The sequence below is a fragment of the Phoenix dactylifera genome, unplaced genomic scaffold (genome assembly GCF_009389715.1).
Source record: "Phoenix dactylifera cultivar Barhee BC4 unplaced genomic scaffold, palm_55x_up_171113_PBpolish2nd_filt_p 002085F, whole genome shotgun sequence".
Lineage (NCBI taxonomy): Eukaryota > Viridiplantae > Streptophyta > Magnoliopsida > Arecales > Arecaceae > Phoenix > Phoenix dactylifera.
Window position 1 is genome coordinate 1 of NW_024069359.1, and position 21,972 is coordinate 21,972.

A 21,972-nucleotide genomic window follows, 5' to 3' on the forward strand; every position below is an offset into this window, starting at 1 on the left:
GTTGATCTAATGCTTCTATTGATTTTGGCTAATAATGAAACAACCAAGGTATGATATGTCCCCACTCTTCCTCAAGGCCAGCTAAACCCAAGCAAGTTTAGGCTTGACCTTGGTCTAGAAACGGCTAGAACCCAAACAGATCCATATCATAACCAGCTTATTGGACTAAAGTATATGTATAAGTCTCGCATGAGAATTGAGATAAAGAGTGCATAATATAAATAGATATGTTTATGGCCACCAAGATAAACAAAATAGGGAGATGCTTATGCAAAATCATGTGAGGCAGTTCAAGGGGGTTAGTTGACATACTAGAAAATGCGCTTGTTCATTCTTGTCTTAATTCCTGCACATATCTCTACTACTAGCATTGGGTCATCACCTTTGAGAATTGAATGTATCAAATAAAACCTATAGATATATGTTTAAGACCATATGAGATATAGTTCAGAAGGATTTGTTGATGAACAAGATAATGATGGCTGCTTGTTCTCACAAAAGATTATAAAAAAAATGCTTGCGTGTATCTAAAAGAAACCAGCATTGGATTATTGTCTTTCCAGATTGTATATAAAAGTACATCGAATATGAGAAATCACACGCACAGACGCAACCTCCCCCTCCAAACACAAACATCCTGCGCATAATGTATAAATAAACACATGAGAGGCTCCATGGGGATTGGTCCATGATTGAGATATTGTCACTACAAGGAATATGGGAATTAGCAGCACAGTTTTGCGAGTGCATATTAAAAACTGCATGAATAAGATACTTCAGGTCGCATTTACAAAAATGTGTTGGTCTTGTCTACTATGTAGGCTGTTTTAGTGCAAGTTCTCCAGCAATTAGATTAAGTCGCTGGTAAAGTCCATGTTTAATCCAATGATTATGATATTCTTGCTGGCAAAAAAATCACTCATCTAAGCGCAACCATAGGAGCATATATTGGCAAAATTTTTATTATTTTTTAATATTATGATAACTAAGGCTCTATTTGGGGAAGCTTTTAAAGTGCCAAAAAGCATTTTTGGCCTATCAAAAGCACTTTTAGATAAAATAGGAGTGTTTGGTAAAATTTTTAGGAAGCTGTTTTAACTTTCTCTAAAAAAGCACTTTTAGAAATTGTCGAAAAGATGTTTTGATTTATAATATTTTTTCTTTTTGGACCAAAATATCCATAATAAAATAAAATAATTATACAAAATGTCCCTTTATACCTTTATTATTGTATTATACTATAAATATAATATAATATAATATAATATTATATCATGATACATTAATATGTGATGTTAAATAATTTAATATTATGTTATATTATACCATAGTCATCGAGAGAATGGAAAATTAATTTATGCTAAAAATTATAATATTTTATATCTTTATTATTATATTATAATATAAATATTATATTATATCATAATATATTGATATGTCATGTTAAATAATTTAATATTATATTAAATTATTATGTTGTAGTATACAATATTATATTACTATATTATAATAATATTATATTATATTTAATATTATACTATATTATATATTCATGTATTAATATATATTATATTTTATTATGCTTTGTTGTATAATACTATGTAATATTTTTTATGATTATTTTGTCATATTATTCACCAGACATATATTAAAGTTTTAGGATAATTTAGAAATATAATTACCAAACAGTAAATAATTTTTTATAAAAACTCTACTTTCAAAAGCGTTGCACTGCGGACAGCTCTCCCCAGCCAAGTAAAATCGTTCTTTAACCCTTCTCAATGGCCCTCTTCTTCTACTATTTCTGTCTATGTCCCTTTCCTCCCATCTCTGAATAGTCCCCTTTAGCTTTCCCCCTTGAAGCTACCCAACCTACCCACCCCTCCCCCCCCCCCCCCCCCCCCACTCCTCCACCTGGAAAAATCCCTAGCCGGCCATAAGGAAACCCAAACAGAAACCCTTTTTAGAAAACATAATATAGACTAAACACTAGCAATTAGAAAATATTTACAATTTACCAAATAGATAAGTTGTAGAACAAAAGAAAATCAAAAGTAGAAATATGACGAATTATTGCAGTCAAGATGGCTGCAACAAAGCTACCGGTTCATAGAAAATGAAGAAAAAATGTTGGAGCCACACCAACTAAGCTCCCTTGGCAACCCACCCACAATTATAAATAATTAAGCTTATTGTTTCATTTTTAACCCAAAACATTTTAGGTAAAAATATTAAGGCTCATTACCAATTTAGGGATTGGATAAAAATCAACCATAATTTAAATATATCATGAAACTACATAAAATATTGTACATATATATGATTGAAATATCAAAAAGCTAAATTTTAACAAACCAGCAAGGAAAAGACTTTAGCTGATGATCGATATCAGTAATAATGTCAGAATAAATTATAGTATCATTTATCATGGCATGAACTTCGATAAACATAACCGCAAATCATCACTCGTAATCAAATTCTTTGTGAACTTTTCAGTAACTCCTCTGAAAAAATAAAAAGTACTAAAAAGAAAGTCATTAAAAACCAAATTTTTGTATGGCAAATCACAATATTTGATTAGAAAACATATTACATATGATAACATAATTTATGAACCAAACCTTTGATTGTTCAAACCATACAATGTCATGGAGATTTGGTATTTCTATAACAATAACAAAGGAACAACATATTAATCTGAACTACTATAACATTACAACAATTAACAAAAGAACTAAACATGGAAGCCTTACCTCTGCTTACAAAGAGAATAAAAGATAATGAACTTTTCCGCACAACACAATAGCAATCCAGAAAGTATCTTCACCGCACCAAAAAACCATAAATGGAACAATTCTATTGGTATACCTGTTTATAAACTAACCAAGTTAAACTTGAAGATTAAAATATAAAAGTAATCGAAGAAATTATTAAAGATATATCATCATTAAGAAAATTATCAACTATGTAATTCAACATTAAGATAAATGTGATAATAGTGCACTTATATCGAGTAAATTATAAATGAACAAACCAAAGGTACTCTAGCCTTTTCGTTATTGTTAAATAGCATAGAAGTTGAACATGTAATCACTGCCACTCCTTCACAATCAAATATATGAAGGCTAATAAAAAAAGCAATGATTGCTAATGATCCCCAAGATAACCATGAGCATAGCACAAAGCAATCATAACCTACAGTTAACCACATCAAGATTTGTATTAAAACCAACATGAGTTTTGGGAAAATCTTACATCCATAAGTTTTATTATTGATAAATGCTTGTTATGATTATATATTTTTAATTGAATATTTTTTTATAATAATATCTTTATTGCTAGTTTTTATCATTAAATTTTGCTCAAATTTGATTAATATTTTTAAAAAGTACTCAATTTATATTTGTATTCGAATAAGAAAATATGGATATGTTTAATATCCGATTCGTAGCCGTATCCGTTTATAACAAATATGGATATACTTAATATCCGATTCGTATCCATATCCGTTTAGGAATAAATATTGATATTAAATTTGATATCCATTTAATATATGTGTCTGCGTCCATACTCGTTGAAAAATATGCATACAAATATGAATATATCAATATTCGATTTGTATCCGATTCGTTTTCGGCCCTACAAAAGACTCATAACTAGATACTAATTAGAGCCATAAGCGAGTTGGATCAATTTGGAGTCCAAATTGCCCCAAATGGATTATGGTCCAATCCAAACCAAATTATTTAAATTAGAATCAGATCAAAAATATAATATATTTCAAATATGAATTAAATATTGATTATGAACCAACCTGATTTTCAAATTACACAATCAAAATTAATTTTGAAAGTGAGAACTTTGTGTTTTTTTTTGGAGTCTTCCATAAATTTTTAAAATAACTTTATATAGGTGGCAATGGGGTAGGTATTAGACAAAATCGCTAATTTCAAATCCTAACTCAATCCAACTCATTTAATATAAAAGTAACCTAAATATACCTAGTTAACTTCTTCTAAAAAATAGGGATACTCAAGTTGGCATGCAGTACTCTATTAGTCCAATTTGGCGTGGAGTAACAATTTGTAAACAAGTTGCAAACAAATCCACTTGATTTATCCTGATTATTGGATCAGGTCTAAATAGGTTAAATGAGTTAAGTTAAAATTCTAAACCTGTCTAAATAGGTCAAATGAGTTAAGTTAAAATAAACCTAACCCCGACTTACTAAATATATAGTTTTAGTTGGGTCAAGTTTTTCTAGGGTGTTTTTGCATTAATACCCTCCTAAATATCGAATGTTGCATGAATACCCTTCCAAAATTGATATTTATATTATATTACCCTCGTAAAAACACTTGTTTGCTATTCTACACTTTTTTATCCTTATTTTTGCATATACACCCACACCATCTAATGCCGTTTAAAAAATTAACGGTTTCAAATTAAAATGAATAAAAATATTTTTAATGGGTAGATGTGTAAAAAAAATATTTATAACACGATCGTGATAGAGAATAAAAAAGTAATTTCAAAATTTTAATTTATTTTTAATTAAAATAAATATGGTTTTTATTAACGGTGTTAGAAGAACCGTTATATTATGGGTATTTGTGCAAAATAGTATTTTATGAAGGTGCAAAAATAAATATAAATTTTAAAATGATATTCAAATAAATTTGAATCTTTAAAAGGATATTTATAAAAAAAAATTCTTTGTTCTACCAAAATCCAATTATTGTAAGTTGGGTTTAGTTGGGTGATAAATTCCTACCCTTAATATTGATCGGAAAGCTGTCGAGGCACAAATAGGAGCCAGGTCAGCACAAGTCCACGGCCAAGTCCATGTCTAGCGTCCCCGTCTAACTGCTTCTTCTCTAACATAAGGGGCTCGTTTGGTTCGCGGGAAAAGAAGGGGGGAAAGTGTGGTCAACGGGAAAGTAATGAGATGCCTCTTGTTTGGTTGGAGTTTTCAAAGGAGAGAGAAGGGAAAGTTATATTCCCATGGGAATGTGATTCCCACATTTTATGGGAAAGTCTTTCCCATGAGATGGGAATCACTCCATTTTTACTTTTTTCCAAAAAGTCCTTTCAGCATTAAAGAAGCATTAAAGAGGCATTAAAAACCTAATTTTATTAAGGGCATAATAGGAATTATATATAACTTTCCTAGGAAAGTGGATGGCCAACCAAACATAAGTACCTTGGAAATTTGTCACTTTCCCATGGTCAACCAAACATGCCAAAATTACTTTCCTAGGCATCCTCTTCCTAGGAATTTGTTTTTCAGAAATCATATTCCTAGAAAGGAAAATGCTTCCCGCGAACCAAACGAGCCCAAGAAGATAAAGCGAGCGAGCCGGAGGAACTCCCCAGCCATCATCATCACCCCACAATGCCAGTTTGAGCTGTTTTGCTCCCTTCGAAGATGGAGGCTTTTGGGCGAACCCTCACCACCACCCTCGCCATTTCTCCGTCAGCTCCTTGGCGACAAAGAGCTGGCCACCGAGGGAGAAGCAGTCTGCTCTCCATTCCAAGGCCGCGCTCTCCCAATTTTGGAGGGGTTTTCCCACCTCCTTTTCCTTCAAATTTTTCCCGCATACTTTGATCTTCCGGGGAGTAAGGATTTCTTTCTTTCGGTGCAGAGGTCGAGGGCTGCCGTAAGAATGGGCGCCTCCGTGGGCGGAGAAGAGGAGGAGGCGAGGCAGGCGAAAGAGATGGTTGCGGCTCGGAGGAGATGGGAAGCTTTGGTATTCTTTTAATTTTATTGGCAATTATTCAAAGTTTTCCTGTACTTCAGACGCTTTGAGGGATATAAAATCTGGTTTTAAAAGGCCCCAAATAGTGGAAAAGGCTACCTGGAACATTCCATTGGCTCCATCCTGATCCTTGATTCAGTTTTTTTTTTTCTTTTATGTTCTGTGGTGGAAAAGAAGGGAACGTACAATTTCTTTTCCCTGTATATAAATTTCATGATTTTGCATTATCGGTGGACACTAATATCCTTGGGTAAAATTGTAACCATTTTTTGGTTTCCATATGAGAATTGCTTCGTACACTTGATAATTAAGCAACTACATGCAAACAACCATGTCGGAAATTACATGATAGCAGAAATTTGCTTTTCTATTGTCTCAAAAAAATAATTATTTTGTTTAATCACACCTTTAAACATGGACATGGATGTGGAAATGACTACAGCATACTATAGAGTTACAGTGGCACCGGTATTGGCAGATTCTGAAAAAATACTATATGGATTGGTGGAAATAAAGTAATATATACTCATACTAATTTATATGATTAATATTAATTTTTCTATAATTTTTTGAGTGTTCTGTAAATCTAGGTCTTGTCCTCTACGTTTTCTTCTTTTCATCCTTCTTTTGATTAAGGAAGACATGTTGCATGAAGGCTAAATGTAACTTAGGGTTAAATCTGCTCGACTCATCTCAACCTGTGAATTGCAAGCCCCCAAAACACAACTGAAATGTGTCAAGGAATAAATTAAGCCATACCCTTACCATAATTAAGACCATTTTTTTTCTAAATATATATGTTCATACTGACAGGAAGTTCTAATATGTATCATGCTGTAACCAAGGATATCAGAGATGGATAAATGACTCTAGCAAAGTTCCATGTTTTATGGAACAGCACTTTGACATGTTTTGCTCATTTTATGTTATTTTTATGTGACATTAAAGGAAAACAATGCAAATGGAAATGAGATTATATACAAGTATTGGGCTTTTTTGTTGTTAAACAAAATGAATTTGTTCAAATTTTCATATGTTATGTTTGAAGATTAGGGAGCAGAAAATTAAGGTCCTTACACCAAGGGAAGCCGGATATGCAATCCAACTTTCAAACAAGACCCTTCTTGATGTCCGTCCCTCAACCGAACACAATAAGGTTTGTGTGGCTATCAAGTAAATGAAGAATTCCATGTTGTTCTTTAATATCATCTTTCAAATCATGTTCAAGTGTTTTCTTCTTTCTTTCTTCCTGGGCAGGCATGGGTAAAAGGTTCTACTTGGATACCCATATTTGATGTGGACAGCTCTGTTGACATGCAGACTCTTGCCAAGAAAATCACCAACTTTGTTATGGGTATTACATCAAGCAACTTAATTTCCATACAATTGATTAATATGGCTTTTCTTTTCCGGTGGGAGAGATGGAACTATTTTAGATTGGCCCTTTGGTTATTATTTTTTTGCTCTTTTTTTGTTAACCTAATTACATTTTTGGTTCCCTGTTAATTCATATTTGTTTTATGAACAAGTGGGTTCTCTGTGTAGATGGCAATATCTTGATAACTTATTACAGTTTAAAGATTTTCATTCGTGCTAAAATGATTCAATTGTCTGTTTCACAGATAAACTTCTCTAATTCTAAATCTTACCTTCTGCATTGTCATGATCATTTCCACCGGATACATGAACAATAGGGTCAAAACTAGAAACTTGCATGGTCAATTCGTTAGTCTAGGCCATTTATTTTATGAGCTATTAAATTGATTTGTGAATTGTGACATACGTCATATGTAAACCCATTTAATTGGAAGCATAAATTTCTTTCTTTTCAAATGATAAAAATTTAGCATAGGTGAACACAGCTAGCAGGGAATGGGCATCGGCTAAATGTGTAAGGATGGACCATGTGCAGCAGCTTTGTATGAAAATTATTAGCTGTATCTAGGGATGGCATTTAAAGGAGAAAGTTTACCTGAATATTATATATATATATATATATATGTATATTCGTATTTGAATAAATTATTCATATATTTAAACTCAAAGGTAAACAAAAAATGACATGAATTGGAGTTTGCTGAATTTTAATCAAGCAAAAACTTGGAGAATTTGTTTTATTGTATCATTCCACATGACAATAGTGGATATTGACCAGGCCTTAATAATTAAGGTTGAAGATTTAGGCCCTACATGAGTCCATAATTTTAGCTACAAAACCTGGATTAGATTCTTCTCAAATTTTCCTGTTCAAAATATTTATTCTCTGAATTGTTGAATAGCAACTTCACCTTTTTTCATATCAAGAAGAATATTCTTGATAGATGTATACCATGAAAGCATTCTTTAGATTAGTAAGGTTACCAATATTTCAACCAATACTGATGATTTGCATAAAAATCAGTCTCCTTTTAGCTGTCAAATAAAATAATTCTCATTCATCTTATGTGAAAATACAATGACAGTCCAGCCTTATGGATCCTCATTCGCCAAATGTTCCTTTTTTTAGCCCATCTCTGATGTTATTTCTAGCTTTTCTGTATCTTTTCTCACAACCAGCACCTATGTTACCTTACGCCTTCCTCTCCTTTCCTAATCCCAAGTGAAGATAATTACTTTAAATTTAATTCTGTATATGCTAATGAAATAAATACTATATGTAATAATAGGATATGCAAGTATACATGAAACATGCTTGCCCATTTCTAGAAGTTCTATTCGATGCTCATGGTCTTCTTTTTGGTATGCTAAAAATGTTTTTAATTTGTCAAATTCTAATTTTGTGATTTTTAAGAAGTTCTATATTGTGGTTATTTGTGCAGGAGGTTGGTGGAGTGGCAGTCCTATGCTGGCATTTGATAAGTATATTATTCACATCAAATAACCTCAGATATCATTGTAATATAAGCTATAACATTATATAGTTAAATATTTTTTATTTGTTTACTTATTTATTTATTATATTGCTATAGGGGTTTCATAGGAAAGGTTGAGGAGAAATTTCCCAAGGACTCTGACATTATTGTTGCGTGTCAAAAGGGTCTAAGGTAGTATCTTTCCCATGCATATTAGTCTTTGCAGACAAATTTGCTTTAGCTTACTAAACTCTCCTTATAATCTTAAATGCTCTTTATATTGGGTTCGTGTTTAAATTGTTGTGGTTGTTTCTCCAATATTATCTTATTATGGTACAATATAAAATCTTTCAAATATGGCCATTCTATTCCAATTCTATTACTCATGTAATTATTTAATTCTTTTGTTTTATATATGCATACTTGTCTTTGTATTTTTGTTTCACCATTAATCTTTTCAAGTACAACGGAAAGTTTTAGTTCTTTTATCATTGTAGGAATATATGGGTGATAAGGTGCTAATAAGTTGATGGGATTCCTTGATACCGAAATTTGGTTTGCCTGAAACTTCTCAAGTTATCTGTAACTTGAAACTAAAGTACCAAGCTTGGTTTCTTAGGATGACTAGGTGAAGATTGGTCAGGCTGAGCATAGGTAATAGGTTGTGAAGATAAAAAAGAAAACATAGGAATAGTAAGGGAAGGCACGGTAGATGCCAGGACTGATGGGTTCCAGAAGTTAATGGGGATTTTGGTGACATGGTATTTAGTTTGGAGAATGATAGGCAGAGAACATGAAAAGGTTCACCGGTTAGAGTTGTTACATTCTGTATGAGCCTAGCAAAGCAACTAGGTTGAAAGAGTCAATTGATTTACGATCAGGAGATCATCACTGTGGAGTGAAAGAAAAAGATCTTGTAATTTATTGCAGTTGAAGTAATGCATTTGCGGGTAGCTAGTGCATAGGATGTTACAATTTTTATGTAGCATTAGGAACAAAGAATGCACTAGCACAAAATAAATAAAGACAAGTTGAGGCTTCCAGTGGGAGGAAAGATCTTACAAGATGAGATTTTCTCATCCCAATCTATTAGAGACTTCTAGATTCTGGTGAGAAGTTTAAGCAAAGAGGGTTTTGGGCAATGATTCTGTCCTAAGGACTTAAAAAACATGACTATTATTTTACTTGTTATAAGTCTAGATCAAAAGCCAAACATCATCAATGAGAAGAATTTGACAGAGCTCTGATTCTTAATCTCTGATTTCTAGGATGTAAAACATTTTAAAAGAAATTCAGCATTATTAATAATCAACATAGCTGCTCCAAGTATGCAGTTGATACATGTAACTCGCATTGCTGATGGTGGGGTGCTGTAGGGACTTCACTGCAAAAAAATCACCCCTCTTCCAAAATTCAACTCAATTTCAGAATGAAGACTGATTCCAGTCTTCCATATCTCAAGAATGTGACTTCTTCCCTAGACTTTAAGCAAGATAGCAGGGTGTCCTAGTGTCCTAACTCCGAGTGTCAAAACGGGACAAGTTGGGAAATGGACTGGGACAGGAAGAGACATCCACTGTTTCGAGTGTCCATACAAGGAGGCATCCTGTTGCACAAAAAAATTGGGAGGGTCCCATCCCATAGTGTTTAGAACATGGTATCCTAAATAATCCTAACAAGAACATGGCTTGAAATTCAAAAAGAAAAGTAATGTGGTAAAAAGGGAAGAATCCCATTGATCCTACCACATTTTTGATAGTTTTGTAAGGTCTACTTCAAGAAGTTTCAAAAATGGACAGAGAATAGTACAAGCCAATTCCTTGATTCAATTCAACATTCATGCAGTTAAAGTAAATATTTGGTGATGACTTATTTAATAAAATTCAGTCTGCCATTCAGAACCAACAGGCTTTGTTGATAGAAAACCAGTCAATTAAGAAACCGGATGTGTTCAATGGCCAAAAATAGTCTTGAGGAAGTCTGGAGGCACCTTTTGTTGGTAACTCATGTGATTGCTCCCTTGAAGCTCCATGATCAAAAGGGCATAAATTTTTTCTTGTGGTCACAGGCTATATCTCTAGGTGGTCCAGTTTGATCTCATCGAAAGAATTTTAATGCACATTACATCATAAGGTTATCTGAAAACAATCTTTCAAAAGTTTTAAGATTGGAGGATTCTCTTCTTTGCTTTGAATTGATTGATTTTACTCTGGTAAATATGATGTAAGGCCAAATGGCATGGTGGAGGTCTTTCAAGGCACTGTCTAAACTTCGAAGGGAAATGGTGACTACGAAGAAAAAAGACTACGCATAAAGCCTTTGAATTTGTGCCTGCTGGACCACCCAGGGACACCAACTCAATCTATAGTATTCATTGTAGATATTTTTGAGTTTTGACTGAAGTCATTTCCCCTTTCGAAGTTGAGTTGCCAATACTTAAAGACAGAAGTATAATAAGGGACAACTACTGAAGAAAATGCCACTTCAAGAGCTTACAACCCGATGGCAATGATCCGCTCCTTCAACAAAGTTGTCTAGTACAAGGAGGCCCATTATAATTGATCACCATGTAGAAGGTAAATTCAATCCGAATTAGAAAGGTCTCTATATCTTGGAAAAGGTATGTGAAGGTGGAGCTTATCAGTTAATTGAAATTCATATAAATCAGTAATGCCCCTAGAAAATGGTTAATGTCTTAAGAAATATTTACCTGACAATAATGGGTACCTCTCAAGGCCCAAGACACAGCTATTATATATTTTTTCCATTGGGTCAGTTTGCATAAAATCAAAGAAAATGCTAAAGGTGGGGTTATCAAAATACATGTTAGGTTTATTCTCACAAGGAAAAAATGGAATCTTGCCATGGGAAGCATACTTAAGACCTTCAAGTAATTGTTAACGTAGTGATGTTTGGTGAAATATCAAGAGTGCAGCAAGTAACATCAAAGTCATGGTTGATGGTTGATCTGCCACAAATCCAAGCCTTGATACTGTTGTAAAGCTTGGTGATGTGCAAGTGAAGGCGATACTAAGTTGTTTAGAATAACCAACCGAGTATCTCTATGTTCTTGTTTTGCTTGTAGTGGAACATCATTTGACTTATCAAGGTAAATGGATTAGTGTATTGTTTTGGTTGCCTTAATGAGGCAAGATGTGCCATGTCAATCATGAAGTTGTTAGTGACTCATAGGTGTTCTAGTAGGCTTGTTGAGACAAGATGTGCCGTGTCAGTCATGAAGTTATTGGTGGCTCATGGGTGAAGTACCACCAAGAAGATCTAATCCAAACATGTTTATCATTTTTGTTATTGTGGTATAATGTAATATCTTGCATCTCATGCTGAAATAAGGTTGTTCCAGTGCGCTTCCTAATATAAAGATATGCTATGACTTCCCTATTAATTATTACCGTATGGTAGTAACATATTCAAGATGATCCATATAGGCCTTCTCTACCTCTTTTTCTTCAAAAGAAAATCAAGTTGAAAACAAAGGGGAAGATCATTTTTCACTTGATTTTAAGCTAAATCCCATCTTCTTCAAGCATAAACCCCTCGTCTCTTCCCATTCTCCTCAGTTTTTTTCTTTTTCATGCCTAAAACAAGCAAAAATTAGGAAAATGAGGGAAAGTTATGCCAAAATTTGCATTTTGGCATAATTTCATGACATGTTGTAAATCCAAAGATGATTTATGCATTGAAAAACTGATGATCTATTTCACAATGATTTCGTATATGATGAGAAGGATCCGACGATTGGTTGGCTTGAGGGACGATAGCAATTAGAGCTTGATGAGCCAGGGTCACCTTCTTGATCGGCTAGTTTCATAGCAAAGGATGCTGGAGTAAATGCAGAGAAATAGGTAGAATGATACATGCCATGCTCATAACCAGCCGAGCAACCACAGAAGTCAATGGGAGCTGATCATCATCGCAAGACTCTATGTCCAAGATATTCTTCTAGATATATGATAGATGTTAAGACGAGGTCATCATGGTACCTGATCCAGTTAGGGAGATAGAGCTAGTTAGGGTGGTAGGCCTAGTTGTAATAAAGCTAGACAAGTGGGGGCATCACAAAAAAAAAGCAATTCCTTAGAGCAGCAAGAAAGGAAAAAGGAGACAGAATGACAAGGCTAGCCGAGCAACCATAGAGATCAGTAGGGAACCGATCATCATTACAAGGCTCTATGTCCAGCACATCCTCCAAGAGATATGAAAAGGAATGTTAAGAAGAGGTCATCATGGTAGCCAATCCAGTCAGAGAGGTAGGGCTAGTCAGGATCTGGGCCTAGTCGAGTCACCAAGCAGAGCTAGGCAGGTAGGGCATGAGGGAAAATAGTTTTTTAGAGTAACAATAAAGGAAAAGGAAAAAGAACTATATATCTATTGGAGAGAGTGAATGAGGAGCCTATTCACTCATATTTCGAGTCCAATGAGCTCTTAGATAATTGGTTGCCTAGATCATCTTGCGATATGAGTGATGATGATAATGATAGTTCGACCGATGATGCATCAGGTGTCTAGGGAGGTAGCAGTAGACATGACGGAGGTTCATACAACTCACAATTCTATGATCTTGGTCGATTCATTGGTCAGATCGCAACTCATCATGCCATACAAGGTACAAACCACGACGCACGACCTAGAGCCCATGATGATACGGTATCATACAGGAGATAGGCCCCACAAGATGGTTCAGGATATGGCACTACTGCAGGTAATCTAGCATGCAAAGTAGGGTCCCTGGATGTATATGTATCCAAACCATACATCGCATTTTATTCCATACAACCAAGGTATGATCTGCATGCATATCCTTCATCTGGGATACCGTATTCAAGTGGCTACTACCCTCTACAATCTCAGCTTGATCATATGTCAGATTTGGCTATTGTAATCTTCCCTCAGATGGGAGGGCTAGCCCAATTTCTGCTGATTGAAGACACAATTTGCAAACACTCCCCATCCTGAGTCTCTCAGGCTCATCTACATTACCTTCTGCAATACAATGTGCAGATTTATGTGTTGGATGATTGACCAAGCGGTACTTGTATAAAATGTGCTAGTTCTCCTTCTTAATGTCTTTTATTATCCTTTCTCAAGTTTTCCACAGTCAAACATTTAACTAGGGCATCTAGATGCATCACTATGAGTTTAATAGTAGAAGGCTACATCAACTGAGTGTTTACCCTCTAGATTTGCTTCACATCTGTAGATCTCTTGCTGCTTGCGAACAACTTTACAATGCGGGTTTCAGAAACTTATTCTGGGTACAAGGAGGTTTGGAAGCTGCTGAAGATGAGGTAGTATATGTTGATGAAAATGAACTGTTTGTACGTGTGTGCATGGGGACCGGCCATGCACAAGCATAAATCTTTGCTTCTATTCATTCATATTAGGATGTCTTTTATTGGGTCATTTAATTTTTTTTATAATAGTTTGATACTTGTTGGTTATAGGATTTTCAATGGGAAGGCCCCCAACCTTTCAAGCTTGCTGGAATTGGTGGAGTTTCTGAGTTCCTTGGGTAGGATTGCAGACCTGAATTTCATAGTTATACTGAAATTCCCCTAGGTTTCCCACCATATTTTAGCTTTTGCTTACAAAGTAGGAACACCCGGTTGAAAACTTTATTTGATAATATCATAATGACAATGAAAGAAAATAGTTCCAATAATTTCAGAATATCATAAAGTTGTCCATTTGCACACTTCTGCATATTTATTTCTTTTTTCTTTCCTCTTTCTGTTTTCAGTTGGACGGATCAGCAACGTGCTATAGCTGCTAAGGAAGGATGGGCTTATCGATTAGTCTTCACCGGTCGCTTGGTAAATTTTTATGTTGTGAACGAAAAAAATAATTTCAATTATTCCAGAGGGAAAAAATATCCTACGTTTCTTTGGTCCCGCAGGTCGGACTTATCCTTATAGCAGATGCCTTACTTCTTGGGGCTCAAAAGCTTGGACCTTTACTTCAAGAACTGAGGTCTCATTGAGACCCTAACCTCTCGCCCACCGTGCACCATGGAGGATATGTTTGTCATTTTGAAAGCCTATGAGTTTGTTATTTATCATTTGATCAGATTTGTTTATGATCTCAGTTTTGTTTGTTGTGCGGAAAAATTTTCCTTTGTGGAATGTAAGTATCTGTCTGCAGCTGATCTCCTTTAGCTCTTCTGATTGATGTCTTTTCTATTAGTTGGGCTATTATTTTCTTATTAATGTGTCAATTAACAAACAATAAAAAAATGCTGGCTAGAAAATATTGGGACCGGAACTCACAATTATGATAAATGAAAGTCGAAGATAGCTCTCTCAAAATGAAATTTTATATCGTTGGTAGCAATCAAAATAAAAAATAAAAATATAAACTTTTTTTTTAAAAAAGTGGAAATAAAAAATGTCTACAGGGGGCATGTTTTTGATTTGGTAAATGATGGTCAACGTGATTTGTTTCACGGTATTATTGTGTAGTCTTCAACAAAATCATTGGATTAGAAAAAAAAATTATACTTGTAAATTAAATAAAAATTATAATTATAATAATCTTATTTAGTAAAAATTGTATTTTACTAGAGTTGGCAAATAATGACAAGATCTCACTTGACCCTTCCTATAATGACCAAAAAATAATGACTCAACCTATCAATCTGACCCATATGCAATGATTAGCTTTAAGTTTGGGCTAAATAGGTATGGGTCATAAACAGATTGACCCATCTTTACATGCTTATTAAATGGGTTAGATTTCATTTTTAGGGTAATATTCCATTTAACTCATTTAACTTGTTTAATAATTAGGGCGAGTTGGGTTAAACTTATCAATCTCAATCTATTTATCTGTATTAGCTAGGAAGAAACATCCCTTGGTGTTTTATTCAAACTTAGTTATCGATGCTCGTTTGGAGAGTTCTTGAATTTGAAATTGGGATTGTAGGGTTTCAGTGATTACAGAAGAGGTGAAGAGGAAGAGCACCATTGTTGACCTTGATTGCCCTTTCCTCTTCTCTAAGATTTGATCAAAGCTTTGATACTTTCATTCTTTTAGATCTCCAATCTTCTCCCCTCAATTCAAAGATCTGTCAAGAAGTAGCCAAGTAGGTGGGTTGTCAAAAGGTAGCCAGGTTCCTCACTAGTGGTGCCCATGAAAGATTAGTTCGACTTCAGATGAGGCTTTCCTCTTTCATATTTCTCTTTGGACGATCTTTCTCTTCATCCCTCTTCCTCTATCTCTTTCTATGGCTCCGTCCTTTGCAAATCTTATCCCTCTTTTTGTGTGGCTTTGTCCTATACAAACCCCTCATCGTACCTTTTCTAATTGAGATCATAACCCACCCAAAAATGTAATCTTAATCGAAACCCAAATTCCTTAGGCCCTAACCCTAACTGGAAACTTAATTCTATCCAAAAAACTTTTATTTCTGAGATGAAGTGATTGTAGAGAGCTATATGACCATAATTATGTGCTCGTTGAATGAAAAGAGCAAAAGCAGTTACTATTCATGGCAGTGTACAGATTGATAAGAAAAATACTAACCCTCTTTGCAAGGCCTCTGTTCAAATTCTTTGAAAAATACCTTTTATACGAGTTATATAAGCTGCATCTAACTCAAATCTTTGTAGTACTGCAGTTCTTTTTATGTTGTCATCCAATTTGCTTTGAATAGCTAATAGCCGCACAAGGCAGCTTTGATTGAATAGATTTAACTGCGTTCATGCCTTTTTTTGTGCTTTTATTTCTCACTCTCATTTTAGTTTAATATTATATAGTGGAGCTTAAGTTGGCAATCTTTTGGAATCATGATCTCTTTTCTCCTCTCCTCTGGATCTAAACATGGCCGGTGAGAACGGGTCCCTCTTTGCTTCTTCTTTTTAGACAAGATTTCAAAGTCTCTAGCTTGGATATTTCAAACTCTCTTATCCCATTGAAGATGTTATGAAGCACTAGATGGTTTCTTTTTTCATAAATTGAGCAAGAAATGGTTGACATTGTAGCAGTCATAGTTGGATAATAGGTTTATGCAGGAATGATAGGATTTGGGAAGACTATAATGGGAAAGATATTATCATAAGTGTTAGGTTATTCTTACTTATAAAATTAGAATGATACTGTATATAAAAACAATCTCTATTGCCTAGAATTATTTATATGACAAGGTGTTTAATATCAAACAATTATTCAATTTCTTCTAATATCTTGAAATGATCAGAACAAGGTATATATAACATACCAAACTATCCATTTTCGGTTCTCATTCTTTAGTTCAATGTATGTAATAGATGTGCTTGTTAACCAATTTATTTTGAAGAAAAACAACAATGACATTTTTTACGAGATAATAGGAGGTTTTGGTCTCCATCCAATTAATTGAGGTAATAAATTATAAAGTGAAATAGTTGGCATCCATGAACAAGCCCCCTTAAGTTTATTCATCAGCATAAACTATTTCAAAAATGGACTCAAGTTTATGGTCAAGTCAAAATTACTTAAATTTTAATTTCAAAAGGATCTGGTTGAGTTGGGCCAGATTCAGAAAACTCAGGCTCGGCTCTAAAAATAGAATGGGTCCAATTTTAAAATCCAATCCGGCCTCACGGGTCATGTAAAATAAATTGGATTGGATTTAATCAGATTGGGTTATAGGTCATGGCTGCCCCATTTGCATATCTCACACACACACACAGAGAGAGAGAGAGAGAGAAGAGAGAGAGAGAGAGAGAGAGAGAGAGAGAGAGAGAGAGAGAGAGAGAGAGAGAGAGAGAGACGTGATGGCGAGCTGGGTCGGGAGGAGATGGCTGAGTTAACAACTAAAAATTAGGTGATTTCATCAGAACCAATCGTCAGCTGTTTCCTCCTGTCTCTCGAAGTGAGAACATCCCTGTGTTGCAGGCCATCTTTGTCCTTTTTCCTTTTTTCCTTTTGGTTCTTTCTCATATGGCAAAAGATGTTGGTCCAATAGAACTCCAAAAGAATTGGACAATTTGCTCAATATATAACTAATTGGACTGACACCTTATGGTTTGTAGGCTTCCATCTCATTTGTGCATACCTTGCTGATCCTATCAGCACACTGCCAGTAGCTATCTTTCTATTCTACCTCCCATTAGAGAAATAAAATATGGATGAGGATGTTAATATATCAAGTTTATCAGCTTCGATGAGATTTATATATAGATGCACAAAGCATTAGTTATGACATTGCCAACCTACTTATACCACCAAAGGTATCTCTTTGGTATCAGCTATATAGCCTTGTATGTAGAGGTCTCTCAGATGATACTATGAGGTTTGGCAACAGCAACCAGTTCAGCTATCCTATGCATGGTTATCCCAAAGGCTTCCTTCATATCCAGATATTCAGGTTTAACGCCATGAGGAAGCTCCCAGTCAAAGCTGTGCAGAAGCTGCGCCAATGCAATTTCGATACTAGCCATGCCGAATGTGATGGCCGGGCATCCTCTTCTCCCGGCCCCGAAAGGTAAAAGCTCGAAATCCTGCCCTTTGAAATCAATGGAGCTATCCAAAAATCTCTCTGGCTCGAAGACTTGTGGATTTTTCCATGATTCAGGGTCCCTTCCGATCGCCCAAGCATTGACGAATATTCGCGTCTTGGCCGGAATTTGATATCCATCTATGGTTACTTCTTCCATGGATTCTCTTGGGACAAGAAGTGGAGCTGGAGGGTGCATTCGGAATATCTCCTTTATCACCGCCTTTAGGTAATGTAACTGGGGGAGATCGCCCTCGGACACTGTTCTTCTCCCACCAACGATGCTTCGGACTTCATCTTGGGCTCTCTTCAAGGCTTTTGGATTCATTAGCAGCTCTGTCATACCCCAGTCCAGTGTTATGAAGGTTGTATCCGTTCCGGCTGCAAACATGTCCTGCAAGAAATTGAAGCACAGAATTTGGGGTACGAGGAATCACAAGGAAGTTGGTCAGACATTGCATCCGGCTACCTCAAAAACAATTTTGACAGTACGTGAACCCTTCACCAAAACCACCCTCCCACCCCAGGAGCTAATATGGGGAAGCCCATGCAACAGTTCAAATAAAATTGGTCAAAACCGATCAACTGGAAGCTTGGTATTGATGATTTGAACTGTTAGATAGGGTCTACTATTTCTAAATTATGCACTGACAAAATATCATGTGATTTATAGATATGAATCCAGTGATTAAAAAAAAAGCATATTCATATTATTAAAACGATCTATTTTGGACTAATAGGTGGATGAGCGATGTATATGCTAGAGGTCTCTAAATTGCATACTTTTTTTAATAATAAGTAATTTGGAAATAGCAGACTATATCCAACAACTCAAATCATTGATGTATGTATCTATCTATATATATGTGTCTATGTGTGTGTCTATCTATAAATATACGTACGTATGTTTGTATGTACACAAAAGTTAGGGACTCTTACTAGTGGAGTTTCCATGATTAAAAAATTAAAAAAAGAAAGGAAATCGCATGCAACATCCTCTTTCTTCTTCATTATTGATTTTAAAAATTTTAAACTATATGTACTGATTTATTCAAGCACTCCAAAAATAAGTAATGATTGAAGCAGAAGCTTGGTCGAATAAAAATAAAACTGGAAATAAAATAGACCTTATGACTAATTATGTGGAAACTATATATGTTACGGAATGTTTTGTTGGATTATTTTTTTATATATATTTTATTTTCTTATTCATACGGATATTTTTTTTTAAAATGGTATGAATAAATTTTAATTTTATTTAAAAATAAATAAATAAATAAATAAAATAGACCAAATGTAAAGCAGATCTTACTAGCAAATAAACTATATGTATTGATTTATTCGAGCACTCCAAAAATAAGGAATGATTGAAGCTAGCAGAAGCTCGATCGAATAAAAATAAAACTGAAAATAAAATAGACTTAATAGCTAATTATACAGAAACTACGTTGTAGACTGCTATGTTGGATTTTTTTATTTTTATTTTTTTATATATTTTACTTTTTAATTCATATGGATATATTTTTTCTAAATTTGTGAAAATAAACTTTAATTTTATTTAAAAATAAGGAAGCTAGAGCTGAGGTCTTGCTCACCAAGATGATGGCTTTAACGTTATCCATGGTGAGGGGCATCTCCAGGCTCCCATCCTTGTGGATGTCAAGCAACAAATCCACCAGATCCTTGTCCTCCTCGCTCCTCTTCCTCCTCTTCCTATGCTCCTCTATAATCTCATCAAATAAGCAATCAAAACGTTTGAACGTCCTCGCCAGCCTCCTCTTCATCCCCGTCACCGCATTCACCCACTCCAAGGATGGGTAGAAGTCCGCCAGGCTGAACCCCCCAAGCAAAGCCTGGTACTCCTCCAGCATCTTCTGAAACCCGTGCCGATCGTACTCCCCGCCCTCCGCAAACTCCCTCCCGAACGCCGCCCGGCACAGCACGCCGTTCGCGTACAACCCCAGAAGCCTGCTCAAGCTCACGGCGCCTCCCGGGCCCGACGAGGCGGCGGCGATCCGCCTCACGAGCTGGTCGACTTCCGCGGCTCTCGCGGGGCGGTACGACTCCACGCGCCTGGCGCTCAGGAGTTCGAGGGTGCAGATCTTGCGGATCTGGCGCCAATAGTTGCCGTAGGGGGAGAAGACGATGTCGGTGCAGCCGTAGAAGAGCTGCTTCGCGGCGTGGAGCTGGGGTCGGCTCGAGAGGGGAAGGTCGTGGGTGCGGAGGACTTCTTTGGCGGTTCTCGCGGAGGAGACGATGACGGTGGGGATGTGGCCGAGGGTGAGGTGGAAGATGGGGCCGTACCTATGAGCCAGGCGTTGGAGGGAGAGGTGGGGCATGCGGCCGAGCTGGTGGAGGTTGCCGACGATGGGGAGCGGCGGAGGACCGGGCGGAAGATTGGTCTGCCGTTTCTTTGGTAGATGAGTTCTAACCAACATGAGAACTACTAGTGCTGTAGATGCTAGAATCAAGACCGCGGATGGCCATTCCAGGAGAGCCATGAAGATTCCCCCCGTTGAGGTGAAACCGTGAAACACAGAGGAAAGAATTATAAATACGATGAAGTGGAGTTTGGGTTGGTGAAGTGATTGATCTCACATCTGTAACCATTTTATAATTAAAAATATATTTCTATACTTGTCTCATATGCATCTCAGATCGGGTAAAATAGATGAGATAGATCATGAGAATCGGATCTAATATTGATTCAAATAGGCTGCCGTGATTTTTGTAGAATATATATTTTTTAAGTTCAATAATAATAATTTTTGAAGTAAAAGAGGGAGGAGGAGAGAGACAATCAAGATGAACAAGACTGTGCGCTATCATCTATCGAGTGAATCAAAGAAGAGTGAATTAAAATTAATTTATATCTAATTGGGTTTCGAATGGGTTATACTATCATCTGCATCCTATCCGAACCCGCTTTGAAATCCATGCTCGCCTCAAGTTTAAATGAGTTTAGGTAAATTTTGTCCCATTGAAGTTGGATCGGATTGGGTATCCGAAAGGCGGGCTAAAATTGTCGCCTTCAAGTTCGAAGGGACGAGGACAAAGGCCCATTGTCGTCACGTTTGATTTTTGATAATGGGAGGGGAACTTTTGGGGAAAGGATTTGTGGATGAGGCTGGGCAAATTGACAGCACCCTTCGTGGAGGGGTACGGTCCACTAGATGAGAGAGATAATAATCCTATCATGTACCGGATATGCGTGCATAGAATTATTTGGTAAGAGAGTCTGAATGCAACCAAATTAACTGGTTGGTAGCTATGGTCACGGAGCTACGAAATCTTATGAGGCAGGGTTGTAACTTTCAACAGAGGAATCATCTTTTCTTTGCACAAATCTACCGTTAGATTTTCTGTATAAGGATCGCTTCTGTGGCTGCATAAATTCAAAGTGATCTATGAAAAATATGATTCAATAGTCGATATCGTAAAAAAAAAAAAAAAAAGCATTATTTCACCCAAAACGTGCAACCCGAACCCCACCAACAGTATGGACCAATTGTGTTCTAGAAATTTTTCAATTTTTATTGATGTTGAAAAATATATATATTTTCCAACAATTAGCTCGTGGAAACAAAAAATAATAATAATAAAAAGGTAAGGGCAGAGAGCCGTCACAGTCTTAATTTGTCTTCATATTACCATCATTATCATATCACAGACCATGTGCAATGGCATCCGATGGAAAGCTCCCAGATAAAGGAATTACTTTTTACCAAAAAGAGAAGCACAGTGAATAAAAGCAATTGTGATTAATTAGGAAGCAATATGGTGAGCCATGGCAAAAGGGCATAGTGACGAGTTGGTATTTTGGATTACTAGCCTAATCTTCTGAAGGCATACAATTGGGGAAAAGTTC

The 21,972-nt window shown here is 35.7% G+C and overlaps 2 protein-coding genes across 3 annotated transcripts; one reads left to right on the forward strand and one right to left on the reverse strand.

Moving 5' to 3' along the window:
* The first annotated feature begins 5,351 nt into the window (after positions 1-5,351).
* On the forward strand, positions 5,352-14,795 carry LOC103709948 (rhodanese-like domain-containing protein 11, chloroplastic). 2 transcript variants are annotated; one of them, XM_008795498.4, is made up of 10 exons: positions 5,354-5,563; positions 5,646-5,750; positions 6,808-6,915; positions 7,017-7,113; positions 8,579-8,618; positions 8,729-8,803; positions 13,830-13,917; positions 14,074-14,141; positions 14,370-14,442; positions 14,526-14,795. In XM_008795498.4, the coding sequence occupies exons 1-10, from the start codon at positions 5,429-5,431 to the stop codon at positions 14,607-14,609; spliced, it is 873 nt and encodes a 290-aa protein (XP_008793720.1). In that variant the 5' UTR covers positions 5,354-5,428; the 3' UTR covers positions 14,610-14,795. The 2 variants fall into 2 exon arrangements, with proteins under 2 accessions (XP_026661562.1, XP_008793720.1); XM_026805761.2 differs by lacking the exons at positions 13,830-13,917; positions 14,074-14,141 and having other exon boundaries at positions 5,352-5,563.
* A 2,922-nt stretch (positions 14,796-17,717) lies between these two features.
* Positions 17,718-20,869, reverse strand: LOC103709986 (cytochrome P450 71AP13-like). The gene is made up of 2 exons (XM_039123124.1): positions 19,700-20,869; positions 17,718-18,498 (listed from the first exon to the last, which is right to left on the reverse strand). The coding sequence occupies exons 1-2, from the start codon at positions 20,603-20,605 to the stop codon at positions 17,884-17,886; spliced, it is 1,521 nt and encodes a 506-aa protein (XP_038979052.1). The 5' UTR covers positions 20,606-20,869; the 3' UTR covers positions 17,718-17,883.
* Between the last annotated feature and the right edge of the window lie 1,103 nt (positions 20,870-21,972).

Bases quoted from the DNA above. Each gene is read 5' to 3' on its own strand.
- LOC103709948 (XM_008795498.4), top strand. From the start codon at position 5,429: ATGGAGGCTTTTGGGCGAACCCTCACCACCACCCTCGCCATTTCTCCG. The intron at 6,916-7,016 runs GTTTGTGTGGCT...CTTCCTGGGCAG, and splicing joins CCTCAACCGAACACAATAAG to GCATGGGTAAAAGGTTCTAC. The intron at 14,443-14,525 runs GTAAATTTTTAT...TTGGTCCCGCAG, and splicing joins TAGTCTTCACCGGTCGCTTG to GTCGGACTTATCCTTATAGC.
- LOC103709986 (XM_039123124.1), bottom strand. From the start codon at position 20,605: ATGGCTCTCCTGGAATGGCCATCCGCGGTCTTGATTCTAGCATCTACA. The intron at 18,499-19,699 runs GTGAGCAAGACC...AATTTCTTGCAG, and splicing joins ACGTTAAAGCCATCATCTTG to GACATGTTTGCAGCCGGAAC.